This window comes from Elephas maximus, chromosome 6 (assembly GCF_024166365.1).
Source record: "Elephas maximus indicus isolate mEleMax1 chromosome 6, mEleMax1 primary haplotype, whole genome shotgun sequence".
In the NCBI taxonomy this organism is placed as follows: Eukaryota; Metazoa; Chordata; class Mammalia; order Proboscidea; family Elephantidae; genus Elephas; species Elephas maximus.
In genome coordinates this window covers 56,811,163-56,837,218 of record NC_064824.1, presented here as the reverse complement: position 1 = coordinate 56,837,218, position 26,056 = coordinate 56,811,163, and the positions used below count along the sequence as shown (strand labels likewise).

The 26,056-nt window shown below is 37.7% G+C and overlaps 1 protein-coding gene across 17 annotated transcripts in view; it reads left to right on the top strand.

Annotated features, from left to right (window-relative positions):
* BAZ2B (bromodomain adjacent to zinc finger domain 2B) overlaps positions 1 to 26,056 on the top strand; it is a 468,630-nt gene that overhangs the window by 324,583 nt on the left and 117,991 nt on the right. For 15 of the 17 annotated variants that reach the window (XM_049888762.1, XM_049888761.1, XM_049888760.1 and 12 more), the window contains one exon: positions 24,699 to 24,887. The exons of the other annotated variants lie outside the window; for them this stretch is intronic. In XM_049888762.1, coding sequence (XP_049744719.1) covers positions 24,699 to 24,887 — 189 coding nt within the window. The remainder of the gene's footprint in view (positions 1 to 24,698; positions 24,888 to 26,056) is intronic. 17 annotated transcript variants of the gene reach the window in all.

Below are 26,056 nucleotides of genomic sequence, written 5' to 3'. Positions count from 1 at the left end.
AAGTGCCTACTCCCAAAGCATAACTTGTGACAGCTTTCAATAAATGCATAGGTAAAACAGGCAAAATAATAATAATAAAAATATCAAAAGAATAGGCTCTAAAATGTAAAAAGAGACTTAGTTATAGCTGCAGATACTGAACAACAACAAAAAACACTTAACTAGCTAGCTGTTAAGATTCAAAGGAAAACATAATAGGATACATTAAAAAATTTGGAAGAGATTTACCTGGCCAAACAACTGGAAGAAATCCATATTTATGCCCATTCCAAAGAAAGATGATCAATAGAATGCAGAAATTATTCAACATTATCACTAATATTACACACAAGTAAAATTTTGCTGAAGATAATTCAAAAACATTTGGCAGCTGTACATCAGCAAGGAACTGCCAGAAATCCAGACTGAATTCCGAAGAGGATGTGGAATGAGGAATACCATTGCTGATGTCAGATGGATCTTAGCTAAAAGCAAAGAATACCAGAAGGAAGTTTACCTGTGTTTTATTGACTATGCAAAAGTATTTAACTGTATGGATCATAACACATTATGGATAACATTGTGAAGAATGGGAATTCCAGAACACTTAGTTGTGCTCACGCAGAACTTGTACGTAGACTAAGAGGCAGTCTCTCGAACAGAACAGAGGAATACTGCGTGGTTTAAAATCAGAAAAGGTGTGCGTCAGGGTTGTATCCTTTCACCATACTTATTCAGCCTGTATGCTGAGCAAATCCAGGAAGCTGGACTATATGAAGAAGAAGGGGGCATCAGGATTGGAGGAAGACTCATTAACAACCTGCGTTATGCAGATGACACAACCTTGTTTGCTGAAAGTGGAGAGGACTTGAAGCACTTACTGAAGATCTAAAACTATAGCCATCAGAATGGTTTGCGCCATACTGAAGGAAACATTAATCCTCACAACTGGACCAATAAGCAACATCATGATAAATAGGGAAATGGTTGAAGTTGTCAAGGATTTGGTTTTACTTGCATCCTCCTACAATAATGCTCATGGAAGCAGCAGTCAAGAAATCAAACAATGTATTGCACTGGGGAAATCTGCTGCAAAAGACCTTGTCAAAGTGCTAAAAAGCAAAGATGTCACCTTGAGGACTAATGTGCACCTTGATGCAAGCCATGGTTCTTTCAGTTACCTTATATGCATGTGAAAAATGGACAGTGAATAAGGAAGATCAAAGAAGAATTGACAGGTTTGAATTATGGTGTTGGTGAAGACTATTGAATATACCATGAACTGCCAGAAGATCAAACAAATCTCTCTTGGAAGAAGTACAGCCAGAATGCTCCTTAGAAGCAAGGATGGTGAGACTTGCTGTCACGTACTTTGGACATGTTATCGGGAGGGACCAGTCCCTGGAGAAGGACATCATGCTTGGCAAATTAGAGGGTCATTGAAAAAGAGGAAGACCCTCAAGGAGATGGATTTACTCAGTGGCTGCAAGAATTGGCTCAAACATAGCAGTCACTGTGAGGATGGCACAGGATCAGGCAGTATTTCATTCTTTTGTACATAGGGTTGCTATGAGTCAGAAACCACTTGACAGCACCTAACAACAATGAATATTATTATCCACATATCCTAATGCATATAAGCATACATATTTGAAGATTTCTTCAACTTTATCAGCAATACCAATTTACTTTCTCACTATAGTATATTTGAATTTCTGATGGTTATCATCTTTGGTAACACCTGGCATTATCAAACTTTGATTTTGTCAATGATAGATATGAAGTAGTATTTCATTGACATGCCTTTTTATGAATTTTTTAGCCTATTCGATTTCCTTTTTTTTAAGTTCCTTTTTAGGGCTTTGGTGCATATATCTAATGGGTTGTGTATCTTTTTCTTATCGATTGTACAAGTTCTTTTTTACCTTCTTTCTCAGTGCTATTCCTTTTTTTAGTTATGTGTTGGGCAGATATCTTTCTCCAGTTTGTGGTGTGCCTTTTTTATTCTAGATTATCTCTTTTTTTTTTCTATACATTTTTTTTTGTACTTTAATTGAAAGTCTACAAATCAAGTCAGTCTCTCATCTAAAAATTTATGTACACCTTCCTATATATTCCTAATTGCTCTCCCCTCAATGAGACAGCCCACTCCTTCCCTCCACTCTCTCTTTTTGTGTCCATTGTGCAAGCTTCTAACCCCCTCTGCCCTCTCATCTCCCCTCTAGATAGGAGATACCAACATAGTCTCGGGTGTCTACTTGATCCAAGAAGCTCATTCTTCACCAGCATCTTTTTCTATCGCATTGGCCAGTCCAATCCCTGTCTGAAGAGTTGGCTTTGGGAATGGTTCCTGTCCTGGGCTAACAGAAGGTCTTGGGGGCAATGACCACCAGGTCCTTCTAGTCTCAGTCAGACCATTAAGTCTGGTCTTTTTACGAGAACTTGGGGTCTGCGTCCCACTGCTCTCCTGCTCCCTCAGGGGTTCTCTGTTGAGTTCCCTGTCAGGGCAGTCATCTGTTGTAACAGGGCACCATCTAGTTCTTCTGGTCTCAGGCTGATGTAGTCTCTGGTTTATGTGTCCCTTTCTGTCTCTTGGGGAACTCTGGTTGCATAGTGGTTAAGTGCTACAGCTGCTAACCAAGAGGTCGGCAGTTCAAATCCACCAGGTGCTCCATGGAAACTCTATGGGACAGTTCTACTCTATCGTATGGAGCCGCTATGAGTCAGAATCGACTCGACGGCAGTGGGTTTTTTGGTTTGGTTCTGTCTCTTGGGTTTGTAATTACCTTGTGTCCTTGGTGTTTTTCATTCTCCTTTGCTCCAGGTGGGCTGAGACCAATTGATTCATCTTGGATGGCCGCTTGCTAGCGTTTAAGACCCCACATGCCGCTCTCCAAAGTGGGATGGAGAATATTTTCTTAATAGATTTTGTTACGCCAATTGACTAAGGTGTCCCCTGAAACCATGGTCCCCAAACCGCCGGCCCTGCTACACTGGTCTTCAGAGCATTCAGCTTATTCAGGAAACTTCTTTGCTTTTGGTTTAGTCCAATTGTGCTGACCTTGCCTGTATTATGTGCTCTTTCCTTTCACCTAAAGTAATTCTCATCTACTATCTAATTAGTGAATACCCCTCTCCCTCCCTCCCCCCATCTCGTAACGGTCAAAGAATATTTTCTTCTGTTTAAACTATTTCTCAAGTTCTTATAATAATTGTCTTAAACAATATTTGTCCTTTTGCAACTGACTAATTTCACTCAGCATAATGCCTTCCAGATTCCCTATGTTATGAAATGTTTCACAGATTCCTCACTGTTCTTTATCGATGCATGGTATTCCATTGTGTGAATAGTGAATACACCATAATTTATTTATCCATTCATCCGTTGATAGGTACCTTGGTTGCTTCCATCTTTTTGCTATTGTAAACAGTGCTGCAGTGACCATGGGCGTGCATATATCTGTTCTTCTAGAGGCTCTTATTTCTCTAAAATATATTCCAAGGAGTGGGATCACTGGATCGTATGGTAGTTCTATTTCTAGCTTTTGGAGGAAGTGCCAGATTGATTTCCAAAGTGGTTGTACCATTTTACATTCTGAACACCAGTGTATAAGTATTCCAGTCTCTCCACAACCTCTCCAACATTTATTATTTTGTATTTTTTTGATTAATGCCAGCCTAGTTGGAGTGAAATGGAATCTCATTGTACTTCGATTTGCATTTCTCTAATGGCTAATGATCGTGAACATTTCCTCCTGTATCTGTTAGCTACCTGAATGTCTTCTTTAGTGAAGTGTCTGTTAATATCTTTTGCCCATTTTTTAATCAGGTTATTTGTCTTTTTGCAGTGGGGTTTTTGCAGTATCATGTAGATTTTAGAGATCAGGCGATGATCAGAAATGTCATAGCTAAAAACTTTTTTCTAGTCTGTAGGTAATCTTTTTACTCTTTTGGTGAAGTCTTTGGATGAGCATAGGTGTTTAATTTTTAGGAGCTCCCAGTTATCTATTCTTCTGCATTTTTAGAAATGTTTTATATACTGCTTATTTTATGTATTAGGGCTCCTGACATTGTCCCTATTTATTCTTCCATGATTTTTATTGTTTTAGATTTTATATTTAGGTCTTTGATCCATTTGGAGTTCATTTTTGTGCATGGAGTGAGGTATGGGTCTTGTTTCATTTTTTTGCAGATGGATATCCAGTTATGCAGCACTACTTATTTAAAAGATTGTCTTTTCCCCATTTAACTGATTCGGGGCCTTTATCAAATATCAACTGCTCATATGTGGATGGATTTATGTCTGGATTCTCAATTCAATTCCATTGGTCTGTGTATCTGTTGTTGTACCAGTACCAGGCTGTTTTGACTACTGTGGTGGTATAATAGTTTCTAAAATCAGGTAGAGTGAGGCCTCCCACTTTGTTCTTCTTTTTCAGTAATGCTTTACTTATCCGAAGCCTCTTTCTCTTCCATATGAAGTTGGTGATTTGTTTCTCCATCTCATTAAAAAATGTCGTTGGAATTTGAATCAGAATTGCATTAAATCTATAGATCACTTTTGGTAGAATAGACATTTTTACAATGTTAAGTCTCCCTATCCATGAGCAAGGTATGTTTTTCCACTTATGTAGGCCTCCGTTGGTTTCTTTTAGAAGCGTACTGTAGTTTTCTTTGTATGTCTTTTACATCTCTGGTAAGATTTATTCCTAAGTATTTTATCTTATTGGGGGCTACTAGAAATGGTATTGATTTGGTGTTTCCTCTTTGATGTTCTTTTTGTTGGTGTAGAAGAATCCAAGTGATTTTTGTATGTTTGTCTTGTACTGTAGCTGAACTCTTCTATTAGTTTCAGTAGTTTTCTTGAGGATTCCTTATGGTTTTCTGTGTATAAGATCATGTCATCTGCAAATAGAGATACTTTTACTTCTTTCTTGCAATCTGGATGCCCTTTATTTCTTTATCTAGCCTAGTTGCTCTGGCTAGGACCTCTAGCACAAAGTTGAATAAGAGCAGTGATAATGGGCATCTTTGTCTGGTTCCTGGTGTCAAGAGGAATGCTTTCAGGCTCTCTCCATTTAGGATGATGTTGGCTATTGATTTTGTATAAAGTACCTATTGACTTTGTATAACTGCCTTTATTATGTTGAGGAATTTTCCTTCTATTCCTATTTTGCTGGGAGTTTTTATCATGAATGGGTGTTGAACTTTGTCCAATGCCTTTTCTGCATCAATTGATAAAATCATGTGGTTCTTGTTTTTTGTTTTATTTATATGATGATTACATTGTTTTTCTAATGTTGAACCATCCCTGCATACCTGTGATGAATCCCACTTGGTCATGGTGAATTATTTTTTTGATATATTGTAGAATTCTATTGGCTAGAATTTTGTTGAGAATTTTTGCATCTAAGTTCATGAGGGATATAGGTCTCTAATTTTCTTTTTTTGTGGTGTCTTTACCTGGTTTTGGTATCAAGGATATGCTGGGAGTATTCTGTCCTTTTCTGTCGTCTGAAATACCTTTAGTAGTAGTAGTGTTAACTCTTTTCTGAAAGTTTGTTAGAACTCTGCAGTGAAGCCATCCGGTCCAGGGCTTTTTTTTTGTTGGTAGTTTTTTGATTACCTTTTCAATCTCTTCTTTTGTTATGGGTCTATTTAGTTGTTCTGCGTCTGTTTGTGTTAGTTTAGATAGGTAGTGTGTTTCTAGGAATTCATCCGTTTCTTCTAGGTTTTCAAATTTGTTAGAATACAATTTTTCATAATAATCTGATATGATTCTTTTAATTTCAGTTGGGTCTGTTGTAATATTTGTTTTCTTCTGGTGCCTCAGGGTTTCTTTTGTTGCTCTCTTTCTATTTGTTCAAGTTGTAGGGATAATTCTTTGATTTTGGCCCTTCTTTTTGTATGTGTGCATTTATTGATATAAATTGACCTCTGAGCACTGCTTTCTCTGTGTTCCAAAGGTTCTGCTAGGAAGTGTTTTCATTCTCATTGGATTCTATGAATGTCCTCATTCCATCCTTAATGTCTTTTATAATCCAGTCTTTTTTGAGAAGGGTAATATTGTTCAGTTTCCAAGTGTTTGATTTCTTTCCCTGCTTTTTCTATTACTGATTTCTACTTTTATGACCTTATTGTCAGAGAAGATGCTTTGTAATATTTCAATGTTTTGGATTCTGCTAATGCTTGCTTTATGACGTAAGATGTAGTCTATTCTAGAGAATGTTCCATGTGCACTAGAAAAGAAAGTATACTTGGCTGCTGTTGGGTGGAGTGTTCTGTATACGTCTATGAGGTCGAGTTGGTTGATTGTGGCATTTAGATCTTCCATGTCTTTATTGAGCTTCTCTCTGGATGTCCTGTCCTTCACTGAAAGTGGTGTGTTGAAGTCTCCTAGTATTATTGTGGAGCTGTCTATCTCACTTTTCAATGCTGATAGAGTTTATGTATCTTGCAGCCCTGTCATAGGTGCATAAATATTTAATATGGTTATATCCTCCTGGTATGTTGTCCCTTTTAATCATTATATAGTGTCCTTCCTTATTCTTTATGATGGATTTAACTTTAAAGTTTGTTTTGTCAGGAATTAATACTGCCACTCTTACTCTTTTTTTGATTGTTGTTTGCTTGATATTTTTTTTTCCATCCTTTGAGTTTTAGTTTGTGTCTCTAAGTCTAAGGTGTGTCCCTTGTAGGCAGCGTATAGACGGATCGTGTTTTTTAATCCATTCTGCCAATCTCTGTCTCTTTATTGGTGCATTTAGTCCATTTACATTGAGTCTAATTATTGATAGGTATGAATTTAGTGCTTTCATTTTGGTGTCTTTTTTTGTGTGTTGTTGACAGTTTCTTTTCCCAATTAATTTTTTGTGTTGAGTAGAGTATCTTTATGTATTTGTCTTTTCCTCATATTCATTGTTGTTGATTTCGTTTCTGCTGAGTCTCCAATTTTTTCTTGTATTTAATTTTAATGTGTTGGATAGTTTGTCTCCTTTGTGTTTACCTCATTATTTACCCCTGTTTTTCTAAATTTAAACCTAATTTGTTATTTCTTTGTATTGCCTTGTTTTTCTCTCTGTGTGAAAGATCTGTAACTACATTTCTTAGTCCCTCTTTATTAATTTTTTATTTTACATAATAACGTCACTGTTTACCTCTGTGTATTAATCTTTTGTATTCTGCCTCCGTTAACTCCAGGAAGGCCCTTTCATCTAGAAGATCCCTTGATTCTTTGTTTGAGAGCTTGCTGAGGTGATCATGATCTGTTTCTTTGTGACTTGATATTGACTGTTGTTTCCGAGCCATCTGTAAGTTATTATATTAGTTTATTTTATATTTGCTTACTGTATCCTAGTGTGTTGCTTTGTTTTGTTATGTCCAAATCGGTTGCTTGAATGAAGCAGTCTGATTATTTTCACTTTTGGAACTCTGATGTCCTGTCCCCAGATGGCTAGAGTTGTTATCAGGTATATCAGGCTAGGAGTCCATTCACTTTTCTTGTTTGAATTCAGCTCAGGTTTCCAGGTAAATGATCATCAAGGGTGTGGTACAGGCTCTGTCCTACAGTCTTAGAAGGGCAGGGGTGATTGGTGTATGTACCGGTATCTGGTTGCAGCAAGGGGTCATGCTCTGAACAAGGCAGGGGGCTGAGAATTGTCCACCACGTGTCTCGGAGGAAAGTGTGTCCCTGTTCCCTAGAGTACACAGGTGGGTGGGTTCTGTAGACAGACCATGGGCACCCAGCGTTTTTGTTTGTAACAACTGGGAGGTGCCAGTTATCCTTGCACCCGTGTCACGGGTGGTTGGATGACCTGAGTGGAGCCACCAGTCTGTAGGCCCCTGATGTGGGTAGGTGAGGACCTTGTTCCCTAGGCAAAGCAGTGTCAAACATCAAATACCAGCCTCTCTACCGCACAGCTGAAACAGTTGTAGTCTGCCAACAAGGGCCTATTTTTCTGAAACAGGCCCACACAGGTCCATACAGAGGGGAAAGGTACTCAAAGTCCATGGACCATTTATGCCTGGACAGGAGCCACTTCTGTCCTGAGCTCCCCTAGTTAGTGGAGCTGGCAAATTATCTTTTCCCTAAGTTGCAAATTTATTCCTTCTGCAGGGCCTGGAGAATGCCAATAGGCACTCAACAGGGCCTATCTCAGGCCCAGGGAAATCAGCAGCTGCTGAAGCCAGCTTGGCGGTGGGGGGCACGATAAAATATACGTAAGTGCTTAGCTTTTGCCAAGAGCGCCATTCTTCTCTGGCTCCAGAGGTGTGAGTTGGCTGTGTGGCTGGCTGCTTCTCTCTTAAGAAACTGTGGCCAAAGGCTAGTACCAGCCTGCTGCAGCCACTCCCAGGAATGGTGCCTGAGGATTCCTGGCAATTCAGGTCCAGTAACTCCTCTCCATTTCTGAACCATCTCTTCCTTTCCCTATCCCTCAGTTCATTTTCTGACCTTGCCTTTGATGTTCAGGGCTCCTAGCTTTTCATAAATATACTCATTTCACTTGATTTTTTGGGTCTTTGTTGTAAGAGGGCTCACCGGAAGCGTCTGTCTATTCCGCCATCTTGGCCCCAACTCCTTTGTACATTTTTTGCAAATAATATTTTATTTTGTTTTTGGTGAAAGTTTACATAGCAGCTTAGGTTCCCATTCAGCAATTTCTACAGAAGTTATTTAGTGACCTTGGTTACATTCTTCTTCTTAATGTATGAACATTCTCATTATTTCTGTTCTGGTTTTTCCTTTTCTATTATTCTAATTTCCCTGACCCCCTTATTTTCTCAGCTTTGTTTTAAAGTAATTGTTGAGCATTTAGTCTCATATGGGTGAGTTTTTTAAAAAGCACAGTACTTACAAGTGATATTAATTATTTTTAAGTCAATTTGTTACTTACATAAGGGAATATCTGGGATTAGTTTCAGTTCAAGTTTTAAAGGCTATCTCAGGGCAACAGTCTCAGAGAGTCCTCTAGTCTCAGGCAGTCCAGTAGGTTTGTTTTGCTTTTTTTTTTTTTAGAAATTTGAGGTTACATTCCACATTTTTTCACCCATTGTGTAAGGGTCCATCTATTTTGGTACTGATTAGAACTGTTGGTAGTGGTAGCCCATCTATACGTTGTCTTTTGATGAATAGAACTTCCAATTGTAATGTAGTCAGATTTAACAATTTTTTTTGTTTTATTATTAATGGCTGTGTTTTTTCTCTCTTGTTTAAGAAATCCTACTATATCTCCATGTCTGTGCATAAATTCTTAAGACTCTCTTACTTCCCATTTTGTATTACTTAGGAAAATACATGCTTATCTGGTATCAGGGCAGTTGTAATAGACTCAATTGGCATTTTGGTTTTTCAAACTATCACCAAGTTGTCTTGTTGTTTGATATCTCAGTCAGAGTTTAGCTAGAGATAACATAAACCACTGCAGATACATTAAGCCAAACGAGATTTGTGATGGTTAAGATTGTGTGTTAATGTTAGGAATTAGGTACTTATAAAACCATTGAAGGGCTGGCTCCTGGCCCCCATGAATGATTCCAGAGCGGTACTTCAGAATTGGGCTGCCAGGGAAACTACCTCTGGTTCAGTCAGGACACCACTGTTTAAACTGCTAACTCTATGATCATACTACCTTTGTTTAAGTCTAGTGATCAGGAATCACTGACAGAACTGCTCCAAGGCTGTTCCATGCTGCCTGCTAGAGCTGTGCAAGCAAAGAGGATACCTCATGGCTGCCAATTGCCCACTTTAACTCACTCATTAATTCTTGTCATGCATGTCTGATTGGCAGATTCTAAATTAACATCTAGAAGCCTGGCTGCAAGAGAGACTGATAAATGTTGTTTTTAGCCACCCAGCTTCTACATTACAAGAAGATACACTGCAAGGAAGTTGGAACAAATGAATGAGCCAATTTGCCACCCATTTGAACTCATCTGGCAATAGCTCCCTTCCCTGCTGTATCTCCCCACCTCTGTATTATAATAAAAATATTTATGATATTTGTATATGAGCTTACTTCCAACTTCAACAGTACTTTTGTCTGCTTGTTTGTTGGAACAAAGTAGTATTTCAGTAGTACGTCTAATAGCTTATGTATACTTACCACAAATCTCCCTTAATATGGTGCTCTAGTAAGAATATAAATAACGTCAAATTAAATCAAAGAAAATAAATGCTTAGCTCAAGCTGATATGGCCCCTAACTCTCACAGATAATAGCAAATATCTATTAATTCCTTTTTTATAATTATAAAGGACCTTTTAAGTGTTTAATTATTTGTGTACAGTATTACTAATTTTCTCTATCTACTAGTTCATGTTCATGAGTATAAAAGCATGCTCTAGTAGCTCCCATTAGAAAACATAATACTAAACCCTCCATTCACCCCATTTCCCTTATGACTGTTACCCTGTTTTCTGCCTCACTTCACAGCCAAACTTCTCAAAAGAGATAACTACATTTACTTTCTCCTTTTCCTTGTCTTTCAAGCATATTTCAGCCCATACCAAGGCTCACATCTCACTCAGCCTCTTAGCAGAATTTGACTTAGTTATCCACTTTTTGAAAATCTTCTCTAATAGTCTCCGGGATGCCCTTAGTGTTGTTTCTTTTTTTTTTTTTTTTTTTCCTTACTTCTGGCTACTCTGTTTTTTTTGCAGATTCTTTTAGTCATGAATGTTGAATTTCCCAGGCCGTGGTCTTGAGACCTCTTATCTCCTTTCCCTTTGTTTAAATTAAACCTGTATGAAGACTCTGCCCAAACTTTCTGACCTTCTGGACATATATATTTTACATAGATGTTTCATAGGAATCTAAACAAATCTAGCGTATCTAAAATCAAACGCTTGATTTCCCTCCCAAACCTATTTTGCTAACATTCTTCATCCTTTTACTAAGTGACACCATCCTTCTAGTAGCTCAAGCCATAAATATAGTGACCGTGCTAGATTTCTCTTTTTCTCTCATTCTCCCATCCAAATTTATTCTGCCTTCAAATTAAACTTGAATCTGTACTCTTCTTTCTGTCTCTGCTACCATTATCCAGTCTCACCTAATTATTGCAGTAAACTCCTAACTGGCCTCTCCACTTCCATGGTTGTCCTGCTTTAATCTGTTCTTCTTATACTGGAGGGAAACTGATTATGTGTACTTTCCTTTAGTTTAGTTTTTTTTAGGTGTAATTTGTGTAAAATAAAATTCACTCATCTAAAGTGTACATTTCAATGAGGTTTGAGAAATGTAAATACTCGTGAGCTCCAGGTTATAGAACATTTTCACCACCCCAACAAGTTGCCTTGTGTATCTTTGACATCAGTTTCCTAATTCCATCCCTGCTCATGGCAATCACTGATCTGCTTTCTGTCACTATTGTTTGGCTTTTTCTGTAATTTAATATGAATCATACAACATTGATGATTCTTAAACTGGAATCACACGATATGTTGTGCTTGGCTTCTTTCACTTAGCATAATGCTTTTGAGGTTGGTCAGTGCTGTCTATCAGTAGTTCATTCCTTTATATTATTGGGTAGTACTCCATTGTATGGCTATTCCACAGTTTGTTTATTCATTTACCTGTTGATGGACATTGAATTGTTTCAGTTTAGGACTATTATGTACATTCTAGTAACTGGCCTTTGTGTTTACAGATATTTTTATTTCTCTTGGGTAAATACCTAGGAGTGGGATTGTAGATAATATGGTAAATGTATGTTTAGTTTTATAAGAATTTGACAGATGTTTTTCCAGAGTAGTTATAACATGTAGTATTCCTCACCAGCAATGTATGAAAGTTTTGCTGATGGTAATTCAAAAATGGTCATAGCAGTATATCGACAGGGAACTGCCAGAAATTCAAGCTAGATTCAAAGAGGACATGGAGTGAGGGATATCATTGCTGATGTCTGATAGATCTTGGCTGAAAGCAGAGAATACCAGAAAGATTTTCACCTGTGTTTTATTGACTATGCAAAGGCATTCTACTATGTGGATCATAACAAATTATGGATAACATTGTGAAAAATGGGAATTCCAGAACACTTAATTGTGCTCATGGGGAACATGTACATAGACCAAGAGGCATGCCTCTTGAACAGAACAAGGTGGTACTACATGGTTCAAAGCCTGGAAAGATGTGCGTCACGGTTGTAACCTTTTACCATACTCATTCAATCTATATGCCGAGCAAATAGTCTGAGAAGCGGAACTTTATGAAGAAGAACGTGCCATCAGTGTTGGAGAAAGACTTACTAACATTTGCAGATGACACAGCCTTGCTTGCTGAAAGTGAAGTGGACTTGAAGCACTTACTGATGAAAATCAAAGACTACAGCCTTCAATATGGATTACACCTTAACAGAAAGAAAACAAAAATCCTCACAATTGGATCAATAAGCAGCATCATGATAAATGGAGAAAATATTGAAGTTGTCAAAGATTTAATTTTACTTGGATCCACAGTTAACGCCTATAGAAGTAGCAGTCAAGAAATCAAATGACATTGCAGTTGGCAGATCTGCTGCAAAAGAACTCTTTAGAGTGTTAAAAAGCAAAGATGTCACTTTGAGGCCTAAGGTGTACCTGACCCAAACCATGATATTGTCAGTCACCTCATATGCTTGCGAACGCCGGACAATGAATTAATGACTTTGAATTATGGTGTAGGTGAAAATGTTGAATATACCATGGACTGCCAGAAGAATGAACTAATGTGTCTTAGAACAACTCTTTCTAAGCCAGAATATCCTTAGAAGTGAGGATGGCGAGACTTCATCTCACTTAATTTGGACATGTTATCGGGAGGGACCAGTCCCTGGAAAGGGACATCATGCTTGGTTAAGCAGAGGATCAGCAAAAAACAGGAAGACCCTCAATGAGATGGATGGACACAGTACCTGCAACAGTGGGCTCTAATACAGCAAGGATTGTGAAAATGGTACAGAACTGGGCAGTGTTTTGTTCTTTTGTGCATAGGTCGCTAGGAGTTGGATCCAACTTGAAAGCAGCTAACAACAAACCAACACCACGGGTATGATTTGTTCTTCTTTTCTAGTTTCTTAAAGTGAAAGCTTAGATAGTTTATTTCAAAATTTTGTCCTTTTTCTTACATATGCATTTAATGCTATAATTTTTTTTAAGTACTGCTTTTGTTAGCTGTAGCCCAGAAATTTTTATATGTTGTAGTTTCATTACCATTCCAGTTAAAATATTTTCCCTTGTGAATTTATCTTTGACAGATGTTTTGTTTAGAAGACAGTAATTTAACATTTAGGTTTTTTAAATTGATATTCCTTTTAGTTTGTTGTGGACAGAAAACAAGCTGCTAATATCCGTGCTCTGTTCTTTTGGCTTTCCGCTGCTGCTCTTTTAGACGTCCCCTCTGTGGGTTTCCCTATGCCTGTGAAAATTGTTCATCATTCAATTATTCAGGCTGAGATGGGTCTCTCTCTCTCTCTCTCTGCTGTTTCCTTGTTTCTATGATTACCCCTAGTCTCCAGTGGTTCTGTCAGCTTTAGTCTCTATACTCCAATACTTCAGGCTTTCTGCTACCTGAGCTGATCATAGGGAGAGAATGCACTTAGTTAAAGACAGCATCAAACTCAACAGATCTGCTGTATGTATTTTCTGTCTTTTAGGAGTATACTTCTCTACATCCTATGACAGCTGTTTCGGAAAACTCCAGGAGTAAAACCACACCAAACCAAACCTGTTGCCCATTGAGTCGATTCTGACTCATAGTGACCCTAAAGGTCAGAATAGAAGTGTCCTTTAGGGTTTCCAAGGCTGTAAATCTTTATGGCAGTTGACTGCCACTTCTTTCTCCTACAGAGCAGCTGGGGGGTTTGAACCACCAGTGTTTCTTTTAACAGCAGAGTCCTTTAACCACTGCGCCACCAGGCCTCCTACCACCGGAGTACCTCTCCATTAATGTGCATAGCATATTTGTCAGCTAGGTATTTAGACAGTTTATGTTTTGAATTTGGGTCTCATTCCTTCTGTGGTTTGCTCACTGTCAGAAATTCCTTTTTAAATTTCCAGATGTTTTCCCAGCCCTGAATTCTGACCCCTGGCACCTTTAGTTGATAAGCCTGGTATTTTTTATTCCATTGCTTTCTATGATTGTAGCTGTGAGGGTAAGGCAGCATTGTCAGGCAAGAAAGTCACAAAGTTGCACTTCTCACCTGTTCTGTTTACCATTTTTCAGATTAAACTTTCCTCTGCTTCTAGATGCTTTCCAGTATCTTTAGGTTTTCGTTTTATTTTATTTTTTTTAATCCAGTTTTTATAATTATTGTCTGTGGATGATTCACATGACCACTTCACTACTCCTTCGTATCTAGAAGTTGTCCTCCTAAAACCAGATCACTTCTCTTTTAAAAAATTTTTGCTTAAGACTTCAGGGGTGCCACCACATTTCTCAGACAATGGCGATTGGTTAAGGGAATGTGCACATGGTGCAAGTCAGACTAGTCAAAGTTAATGAGACTCCATTTTGGGTTTTTTATTGGAGCTGGTGAGGAAGCATACCCTTTTTTCATACAAACCTGGGAAGAAGGTCCTATCTGAGGATGGAGCTAATAAAGAGGAAGCAGAGCCAAGAGAGGAGAAAGAAATTAGATTCTGGTGAGCCTTCAGTCAGGCTTCTTCATGCAAAGTAAGCCTTTCCCAAGCCTTTGGGTTATATGAGTCAATAAATTCTCTTTTCAGTTAACTATTTTGAGTTGGGTCCCGTTTTCAACCAAACTGATACATTTGGCTGCATACCCTCCATGATCTGGTCTCTGCATACTTCTTCAAACTTATCTAGTACTGTTTTCACTCTGGCCCACTATGTTTCAGCCTTACTGAGCTTTCAGTTATTCAGATACACCAATTCTTTCTCAACTGAGGATTTCAAACTTGCTTTCACCCTACCTGGAAGATCTTCAAAAGGGTGATTCTGTCTCATGCTTTGTCTCAGGCTAAATGTCCTGGGAGATGTTAATTAGAGAACTCTCCTCTGATAATAGTGTCTAGGTAATTGCTCCATTATTATCTATACCTGCACCTAATAATCTTCTCCATAATACTTTTCACAATTCATAATTATACACTTGGTGTTGTTTTACTTATTTCTGTATTCTGTGCTTAAAGGGCAAGGACTACATCGGTTTTGTTTTTTTTTACTAATAATCATCCCATTTAGCTCCTGGCATAAAATACATGTTTCAGAAACAGTTGTTAGAGAAAGGAAGAAAAGGGTGAATTTGTATGATTAAAAAAAAAAATTAACTGATTATTAAATTTCCTAGACTGTGCTGTGCTTTGCTCTGATTATGCAAAGTAACTAAGCAGGTTTCAGTTGAGGGTGTACATTATTAGTCATAGGATGTGGAATCTAAAAAAAGGAAGTAGGTCTGTCAGTTGACCTTAGTGAAGAGGCAATGTCTGAAAACAAAACCTGAAAATCAGAAATTATGATTTGATTAAAACCCATTGCTGTCAGGTCAATTCCGACTCATAGCAACCCTTTAGGACAGAGTAGAACTGCCTCATAGAGTTTCCAAGGAGCACCTGGTGGATTCAAACTGCCGACCTTTTGGTTAGCAGCCGTAGCGCTTAACTAGTACACCACCAGGGTTTCCATGATTTGACTAGAACTTCTTATTTAAAAGGTAACCAGATTTAAGTTTACATCCTATAGAGAATTGTCAAGGGGATTAGATGATCTTGCCCTTAAAATAATGAGGGATTGTGAATAAAGCCAAAGTTTCATTTTAATACAATGAGTATCAATGTTATAGTACGAACTAGTATGACATTATTTTCTTTTTTAGTTGAGTTGTCCAATATAGTCAATAAAGCCAAACTGTGATTTTGACTCATGGTAATCCCATGTGTGTCAGAGCATAACTGTGCTCCATACGGTTTTCAGCGGCTGGTTTTCTGAAAGTAAATTGCCAGGCCTTTCTTCTGAGGCAGCTCTGGGTAGACTCAAACCTCCAAACTTTGGTTTACCAGCCAAGCACATTAACTCTCGACACCACCCGGGGACATCTCCAGTGTAGTAGATATCCATAAATCCCAAATAAAAGCCCCAAGTTTTCAGCTTTCTGGCTTTTTCAGTGGATTTATTTTATGAGGGGTTTGATAGTAAGGCATCAAATATTTTTGAAATATTAGTCTACCTAACTTTTATGAGTAGAACTTTGTAATTTTAATTGAGGATTTTAGCAATAAATTACTGAAGAAAGGTTAATGTCTTCAAGTTAATTAAATACTTTAAAAAGTAAACTCAGTATGTTTTTCAAAGGTGATTTTTATAATTTCTGTTCATTTTGGGAAAACTGAGACTTTTTTATTTACTGAAATATAGGTAATACAAGATTTTAGATTTAGATTCTACTTAAAGTTTTTTTCCTCTGTTTCAATGTTAAAGGAAAGTACCCCTTCATTCTAATACAGAAGTGTATATAAAATAGTGTCTTCCATCATTTTTATCTATGAACTATAAATCCTTTCATTAAATCTAACAAAAATGCTTATTACAAAAGAGACATCATTCCTGTCTTTTAAGAACAGTCGTTTTCCTGACTATGACACATCATTTACTGTGCTGAATCAAGAGCTTCTTCAGTGTCCAGTGTTACAGAGTGTCAGCTTTTGTTCTCAAGGTTACCTTAGGCTTTTTTTTAAATAATTTTTATTGTGCTTTAAGTGAAAGTTTACAAATCAAGTCAGTCTCTCACACAAAAACTTATATACACCTGGCTACAAACTCCCAATTACTCTCCCCCTAATGAGACAGCCCGCTCCCTCCCTCCACTCTCTTTTCGTGACCATTTCACCAGCTTCTAACCCCCTCCACCCTCTCATCTCCCCTCCAGGCAGGAGATGCCAACATGGTCTTAAGTGTCCACCTGATCCAAGAAGCTCACTCCTCACCAGCATCCCTCTCCAACCCATTGTCCAGTCCAATCCCTGTCTGAAGAGTTGGCTTTGGGAATGGTTCCTGTCCTGGGCCAACAGAAGGTCTGGGGGCCATGACCACCGGGACCCTTCTAGTCTCAGTCAGACCATTAAGTCTAGTCAATTCCAACTCATAGTGACCCTATAGCACATAGTAAAACTGTCCATAGGGTTTCCTAGGCTGTAATCTTTATAGGAGCAGATTGCCACATGTTTCTCCCGCAGGGTGGATGGTGGGTTCAAAACATTGACCTTTCAGTTAGCAGCTAAGCACTTAACCACTGTGCAACCAGGACTCCTAAACCCACAACATATGTGTCATTAAATCAGCTTTTAACTACCCCAAAGGCTTTTAATAACATTGTGAATTACTTTTATAATTGAAGCAGAGAGAAATATTATATTTTTAATCATTTAAAGAATGACACCTGGTTGTCTTATCCTTTTAAAAGAAGAGAGAAACAAAGAAATGGAAACTACCATTTTGGAATTACCCACAACAGGTATTAGGAAGTGTCTCTGACAAGTGATAATAATTTGCTTCATGCAGTGTTTATAGAGATTAAAAATGATCATATGGCTCTTTCCTTCATAACCGTATTCCCTAGTAATGTTATGAAAAAAAAAGACAGACTGTGAGTAATGCATCGCAAGTGTTCAAGGAGGTCCAGAACATACCTGTCTGGGGAGATTCAGAAATACTTTCTGGACGATATTATATTTGAGATGGTTAGTAAGGGTAACTGGGATTATAAAAGGTAGAAATCTAAGAGCATATAATATAGATGTGGGGGTCCTGAGGTGAAGAAATATATAACCAAAAATGCCATGGTGTTAAGTATTTATTGTGCTTCAGATTATGCTAGATGTTGGGGTTACTGAGATGACTAAGATTAAGTTTTTGCTCTTAAAGAGCTAAATCGTAGTATAGAATTCATTTACGTAGAGATGATAGTTTAAACAGTGGAAGCACATGAAAAAAGCATAAAGAGAAAAAAGAGATAGCTGGACAAATTGTTTAGTAATGCCTACATTTAGAAAGTAAAGAAAATCTGGTAAGGAAGAGAGAGTGGTATTATTGAGAGAGATAGATAAGTAGAACATCAAGGCAATACTATGACCTGGAGCTTAGAGTGGAAATGGGTTTTGTTAAGGAAGAGTCGCACAGCAATGTGGGATGTATAAAGAGAAGTTAAGGATGGGAAGAGTAAAGAAAACATTAGTGGGATCTAATAAATAGGAAAACTTTGGTGACCTGACAGAGAAAATGGAAGGGCAGCTTGAAGCTCGGCACAACTGATAACAATTTAGACATGTGGGGAGAAAATAGGCATAGCAGGTGTAAGGCTTTTCTTACAAAGCTAGCACTGGAGAGGTGGTGATGGAATCAGAGGGAAGAAGATAGGTTGAATGGGGGGGGTTAGAAGATTGAGAGGGAGGGATAAGGAGGTCAGAGGACACGCTAAGAAATAAGGGAGTAGAAAGGTGGAAATTGTGATTAGAGAATGAAGCTTAAGAGCTTGTGGTCTTGAAGGTAGTAGAATTTTGTATGATCAAATCCAGCATGTGACTTAATTGGAGTCAAGGAGGAATAAAAGGCCAAGTGGTAAAAAAAAAAAAAATAGAACCAGGGATTGTTAAAAGAAGTAAGGCAAAAGGAAACTAGAAAGCATAACAAGTTTAAATGATGATTCAGACATCTTAACTGTTCTGATTGAAGGCCTATAGAATCAGCCCCATAGATGTGCCTCTTAAGCTCTTAATGAGTAGTAAATTGATACATTTAACTAATATTTATTATATATCTACTGTGTATCAGATGGAGCTCTGGTGGCGCAGTGATTAAGCATTTGGCTACTAACCAAAAGGTCAGCAGTTCAAGTCCACCAGCTACTCCTTGGAAACCCTATGGGGCAGTTCTGGTCTGTCCTATAGGGTCTCTATGAGTCTGAATCAATTCCACAACAGTGGTTTGGTTTTTGCTTTTTTTGGTATTTTTTTTATCAGATACAGTTCTAGCTACTTGGAATATATTATTGAGTCCTTTTACATGAAGTATCAATTTATAGTATTGAAATATCAACTAACTTGTTTTATACATTATGATATTAATAAATATTGTACTATTTAAGTTTTATTCTATTGAAATCTATACTGTTTAAACTATGTTCAAAACATAAATTCCTTAAGGTCAAGGATTATGTCTTATTTATCTTTATATGTCAGTTACAGAGTATAGCACCTGATCTTAAGAGTTATGCTTAGGAAGTGTTGGAATTACTGAAATTATCAAATAACAGAAAATAATTCTGGGAGATTTTTACATGGAATTAGTATCTGTTATTAAGAAAGTGGCAGAAAAACCATACTAAAATGCATGTAGTGATACAGAGCCTTTTAATGAGAAAGATATCCTTTTTTTTTTTAACATCACTGAGTTCTAAATTAATGTTATGAAGGCAAAATACAGTTAAGAGCTATTAAATGTAGTATTAAATTATTTCCTTTATGTAGTATAACTTTCCATATAGCAGAGACAGCCTGTAATGTGGATATTTTTGATAATACATGGCATCAGCAGCATTATAATGTTGCCTTCGTCCTCTTTACTAAATGAATACAATGAATCTTTTCTCACCAGCAATAAATAGGCCCTATAGATTCCTTTTTTTTTGTAGATTCAGTTGTCTCTTGGGTGCTTGGGTGCTTCTTATGTTTTAATTATTTCAACCAACAATTTTAGAAGAAAGAGTAAGAAAATGGAGCAATGTGGCCTTGCTTTGAACTACCATCTCTTGAATGTTTCCAGGTGTAGATTTTACGCTATTGTATACCAGTCCATTATTATTTTATTTTTTTCCATTTTAATCTATGGTGAATAAAGTTCATTTTTTTATTGAAATGTTCTACTCAGTTGCTTTTAGATGTCACTGTTTTCAGATTTAAATAAATGTTTTATGTTACCAAACCGTGTGTGGTTGGTTTTTAATTGTTGCCGTAAGCGTGATAACTTCATTTAGTTATTGCTTGTGTTTTCTATTCATGAGATTGTAAGATTTAGCTCATTTAGTTCTTTTATTTCAGTAATAAAATTCATGTTTTAACTATGCATCTAACAACATTCAGTACCAATTTATTCTTTGTTATAGAAATATTGGTCCCAGTTTTCAACCCTTTATAGTTTCAATCTGTCCTCAATCTTTATAATATTTAAATATTTTTGATAGTTTGGAGTTTATCCAGTGAGTTTTTTTTTTGTATTAAACCACTGCTCCGTTAACAAAGTCGTCATATATAATTTAAGCAGTATTGCTTTGTAAAATACAGATGACGAATGACTTTTAAAATCCCTGAAACTATAATGCTGAATTCAATGTGGTTATCAAGAAAATTGATTAAGGAGGAAATGCAGCTGATCATACTGTGTGTGTAAATAAAACACTTGATTAAGCACCTTTGAGTCAGAATGTTGAATTGATTGGTGAGAACTGAAATTTTATATGTAATCACAAGTGAAAATAAACACTGGTTCTTAAGGTAACAGCTCATTTTTTAGAAGAAACTAGCAGAGTTTTTGAGAATTTTCCAAAAAATAAAATAAACACAGTCTTTCTGGTGGCTTATCACTAGTCTTAAAGGAAGTGATATTTGAGTAACCATCTTTGTTCAATTTTATTTTGACTCAACTTCAGTGCTAATGTAGTTTAGTACTCTGGTAACACCAAAAAACCAAAACCAAACCCACTGCCATCGAGTCGATTTCAACTCATAGCTACCCTATAGGACAGAGTAGAACTGCCCCATAGAGTTTCTAAGGAGAGCCTGGTGGATTTGAAATGCTGACCTTTCAGTTAGCAGCCATAGCGCTTAACCACGACACCACCAGGGTTTCCTCTGATAACACGAAAGTGCCAAATTTACCAATTTTTTGTTTAGGCTTTGATGAACAGAAACAAGGATTGACTGACAAAGAGAAGACACCCGAGTGTGTGTCCCTTCCTTGTCCTTGTCACTCATAGTTTCTTTGTGGGCTTTCCATGTAAAGATACTTTGAGGATCCCTGTGAGATGTAGTTAGAGCTTTGTTGTAGTGGGAGCATTACCCTCAATCAGAACTGTTTACCTTACAGACTGATATAAGACATACTTGATGCAATTTATTTAAATCTTGCTACTTTAATTAAAAATACAGGGCATTTCAGTAAAGAACATAGGGTTTCTATCAGTCTCTGAGGGCAGACTTTGATGTTTTTGAGGATTATCTCTTAGATTTCAGGAAACATAAAAACAAAGAGGAAAGATTTGGTTTGATAACTAAATCTAAAAAACCCCATTGCCATCAAGTCAATTCCGACTCATAGCGACCCTATAGGACAGAGTAGAACTGCTCCATAGGGTTTCCTAGGCTGTAAATGTTTATGGAAGCACAGTGCCATATCTTTCTCCCACGGTTAGGGGCTGGAAGGTTCAGACTGCGGACCTCTCAGTTGGCAGCCAAGCGCTTTAACCAGTGCACCACCAGGGCTCCTTTTTGGAAAACTAAATGATAACAAAAAGTATGCTTATTTTTTACTTATATTTTTTAATTTATTCAAGTATATATTGTGTTAAAAGAAATTAAACTGCAGTATGTAGGTAGTCAGGGCTGATGTAAACAGGAGATAATAAGGGGGCCTTATTCTGATTTTAACACAGAGCACAATACTTTTTACATATTAACTTTTAAAGATAGTTTGTTCTCCTGAGCTCTTTGCTAAGTAATTGTATCCTGACTGATAGCCTGCCTATGGATTGTGGAGTTTTGAATTCTGTGTTCATAGTTACCAAACTGTCTTAGTCATGTAGTTCTACTATAACAAAAATACCACAAATGTATGGCTTTAACAATGAGAAGTTTATTCTCTCACAGTCAAGTAGGCTTCAAGTCCAAATTCATGGCGTCAGCTCCAGAGGAAGGCTTTTCTCTCTGTTGACTTTGGAGGAAGGTCCTTGTGCTGCATCAGTCTCCTCTTGGTCTGGGAGCATCACAGTGCAGGAACCTCAGGTCCAAAGGACGCGCTCTGCTTTCTTGGTGGTAGGAGGTTCCCAACTTACTGCTTGGTTCTCTTTCCTTTTATCTCTTGAGAGATAAAAGGTGGTGCAGGCCACACCCCAGGGAAGCTCCCTTTACACTGGATCAGGGATGTGACCTGGTAAGGGTGCTACAATCCCACCCTAATCCTCTCTAACATAAAATTACAATCTCAAAATGGAGGACAGCCACAGAATACTGGGAATCATGGCCTAGCCAAGTTGATACATTTTTGGGGGGTCATAATTCAATCCATGACATTCTACTCTTTGGCTGCCCCAAAATCACATCCTTGCGACATGCAAAACATATTCGTCCTATCATATCATAGCAAAAGTCTTAACTCCAAGTCCAAAATCCAAAAATTCCTCTTCATCTGTGAAATCTAGAACACAGTTTATCTGATCCCAAAGGTACAATGGCAGAACAGGCAAAAGCTAGACATTTCCATTACAAATGGGAGAAACTGGAGAGAAAGAAAGAATAGCAGGCACCAAGCAAGTAAGCAGAACACATTACATTAGCCCTCAAGGCTTTGAAAATAATTCTCTGTTCTCTGAGACAATTTACACAGTGGCCATGCCCTCCAGACTCTAGGGTATTGGCCACACTCTCCAGATTCTGAATGGAGGCCCCTCAGCCCTCCTAGTCCATCTGAGTTGCGACCCCACCCTTAGAAACACCAGAAATTGTGGCTCCACCCTTTGAAACCCCTGAGGTCATGGCCACACCTTTTGAGACTGGGGCAAGTCCACTTCTTGTGCTCCTTGTCTCTTCAGCTTCTCTTTCCTGGTTTCTTGGCCTCTTAACTCCTCAGCCTCATGCCCGCATCTGCCCTGCTGGGGCAAGTGTTCCAAAGCTCTGCAGCTCCACTGATAAATGCCTGGAGGCACTCCACTCTGCCAGGAAGCCTCCTGCACACAGGCATTAAGCTGTCCCACTGTGAGGGTCAGCTCCAGCACTGTCTGTGGCTGGTCTCCTGGTTCTGTTGCTGCTGGTTCTCTGTTGCTGCCGCTTCTCTGCTGCTGCAGGTTCTCTGCTGCTGCTGGCCCTCTGTCACTGCTGCTTCTCTGTCCATTCAGTTTCGAAACTGCTTCCACATTTTAGGTACCTGTTAGAGCAGCACACCACTCTCACGTACCAAATTCTGTCTTAGTCATCTAGTGCTGCTATGACAGAAATACCACAAGTGGGTGGCTTTAACAAAGAAAAGCTTATTTTCTCACAGTAAAGTAGGCTAAAAGTCCAAATTCAGGGCGTCAACTCCAGGGAAGCCTTTGCTTCTGTCAGCTCTTGAGAAGGTCCTTGTCCTCAATCTTCCCATGGTCGAGGAGCTTCTCAGGCGCAGGGACCCTGTGTTCAAAGGATGCGCTCTGCTCCTGATGCTGCTTTCTTGGTGGTATAAGGTCCCCAACTCTCTGCTTGCTTCCCTTTCCTTTTTATCTCTTGAGAGATAAAAGGTGGTGCAGGCCACACCCCAGGGAAACTCCCTTTACATTGGATCAGGGATGTGACCTGGGTAAGAGTGGTGTTACAATCCCACCCTAATCTTCTTTAACATGAAATTACAATAAAAAATGGAGGACAACCACACAATGCTGGAAGTCATGGCCCAGCCAAATTGATACGTACATTTTTTGGGGGACAAAATTCAATCCATGACACAAGCCAAGGAACCTTAATTACTTCCTGAAAGTAAAAGGAAGATTTCCAACTATTTAAAAAATTCTTCTGTCAAATCCCCTCAAAGTATGAAAAATAAGTTGTGTTTTCTCTATTATAGCACTCCAGCGTGGGGCTGTGACACTTGCTACCACGTTCTCTCTAGGGTAAAAGTGGAGATTGAAAAATAACACTCACTTCAATTGATGGTCTTTTTTTTTAACTTTGATGGCCTTACCATCAAAGTTTGAAAAAAAAGAAAAAGGTTTTTACATTGATAGCCACCCGTGAATGCATTTGGAAATATAACTTTATTCATTAAATCTTTGGTACCCTGTCCATTGTTTCATTAAACTAGAAAATAATCACTTTGTGGTATCAACTCTTCTCACCTAAGGGGTATTAGACAGAGCAGAGTTCATCATACCATGGTTAGGGGCTATGGCTGCTAACTAAAAGGTCAGCAGTTTGAATCCTCCAGCCAGTCCTTGGAAACCCAGTAGGGCAGTTCTGCTCTGTCCTGTAGGGTTGCTGTAAGTCAGAATTAACTCGACAGCAATGGGTTTGGGTTACATTAAATCTAGGAAGTCTTTGCCTAGAATGTATTATAATTTGGGTAATGACATAGTAACAGATTTGGGACCTATTTCATTGGTTTTCAACCCTAAATTAATGGGAAGTTTTTTTTCCTTATTAATAAAAAAGTTGATAATATCTTAATATATGTGTATTAGCAGAAAATTGGCCTCACTTCTTCAGGTCAAAAACTATTTTAATTAGTGAGAATTATTTGTTTAAAACATCAATTCCCAAATCTTAGATTGAAAGTAAATATGGTTATACCATTCACTTTAATTAATAATTTTTAGAGTACTTTCATGTTTTTAGAAACATTTGAAGAGCAGAAATGCAAAAGAAAAATGTAAAATAAAAATTTCGTAGACAAGAAATTATTTAAAATTTTAACTTTGAACGCTGAAGTCAGATAAATCTTACTTGTTTTTATAGTGCAATTTTAAGTGTGTTTTTTTCCCTCCCAGGACATTTATTCAGAGCAGCTGGGGATCAACCGTTTAACCTGTCCACAGTGTCGAGTGCCTTCCCAATGGTCAGCCACCCAGTCTTTGGTCTACATTCAGCCAGCTCAGGGCATTCAGAATTTGGTGGTTTGGGAACACTTGGTACACCCACAGCCTTAGCCGCACATCCCCAACTAGCATCTTTTCCAGGTAAACATCTGTTACAAACAGTGTTTAAGGAAAGGAGGAAAGCTTGAAAATGCTTAGGCAGAAATTTGTTTTTAAAATTGAAAAAACAGAACAGTCTAATGCCTGGTGTAAAATTCTTGTGCAGGAATTGACTAAATCCTATGTATCATATGCAAAAACAAAACAAAGCACACTATGTGTGCTAAGCAGCAATGCCGTTAATTATCCAGGTGTTTAACTAAGAAATAGGCATCTGTCACAAAAGAGAATAATTAAGCCAAGTTTTTCTTATGCTTTTTATTAAAGTGTAGTATAAAAGGACAAAAGTGTACATATTGTAAGTGTGCTCTAGATTAATTTTTCTTAGCACTTATTGAAATTTTTAAAAATTTATAGTGGGAAACTAATGTCTTTCATTCTGATAATGAATTTTTTTACACTTTTATTTTGGGTCCTCATTTCTCTGCACTTTGTAAGGAAAATAAGCTTGACCTTAAATTTCTATACTTTTTCGTATTTGATCAAAACAATTACTGAGTAGTACCTCTTACATCTTACATAGCAAGAGACCCAGTATTATCCCAAATTCTACAGATATGAGGATTCATGAGTTCAGTAAGGCACTAGTTAGTGTTCAATTTAGATAAGCATATTATACTTTGTCCTGTTATATTATCTTGAAAGTCCAAATTTAAGTGTGTTTTCCATTGGTTAATCTTATTTTCATCAATTTTAGTAAAGAATGCATATGTTTTAGTGTATATAAAATAGTTTAAACTTTAGAGCATAATTCTAGAGACAAATAGATCTGAGCTTAAATCTGGCTCAGCTCCTTCTTAGCTGTATGACCTTGGGCAAATTATCTAACCTCTCAGCCTCAGTTTTCTCATCTGAAAAATGAGGATGATAATAATAGTACCTGCCTTATTGGGCTCTTGTGAAGATTAAAGATTAGCTAGGTTCACTGCCAAATACTGTGTCTGGCACACATAATTAGTCCATAATTTGTAACTATCATTATTATATCCTTTTGCCCACTTTCATTGTTCATAAATTGTCAAGTGCTTCTTAGAAAGGAAATAGTTATCTATATGAATATAGAAAGAACAGATGGCTAAATGTAGATTTCAGATACTATATCTTGAGTCATATCATTGCTTTATTTCAGTTGTCTGGGGGAGAGGAGGTGG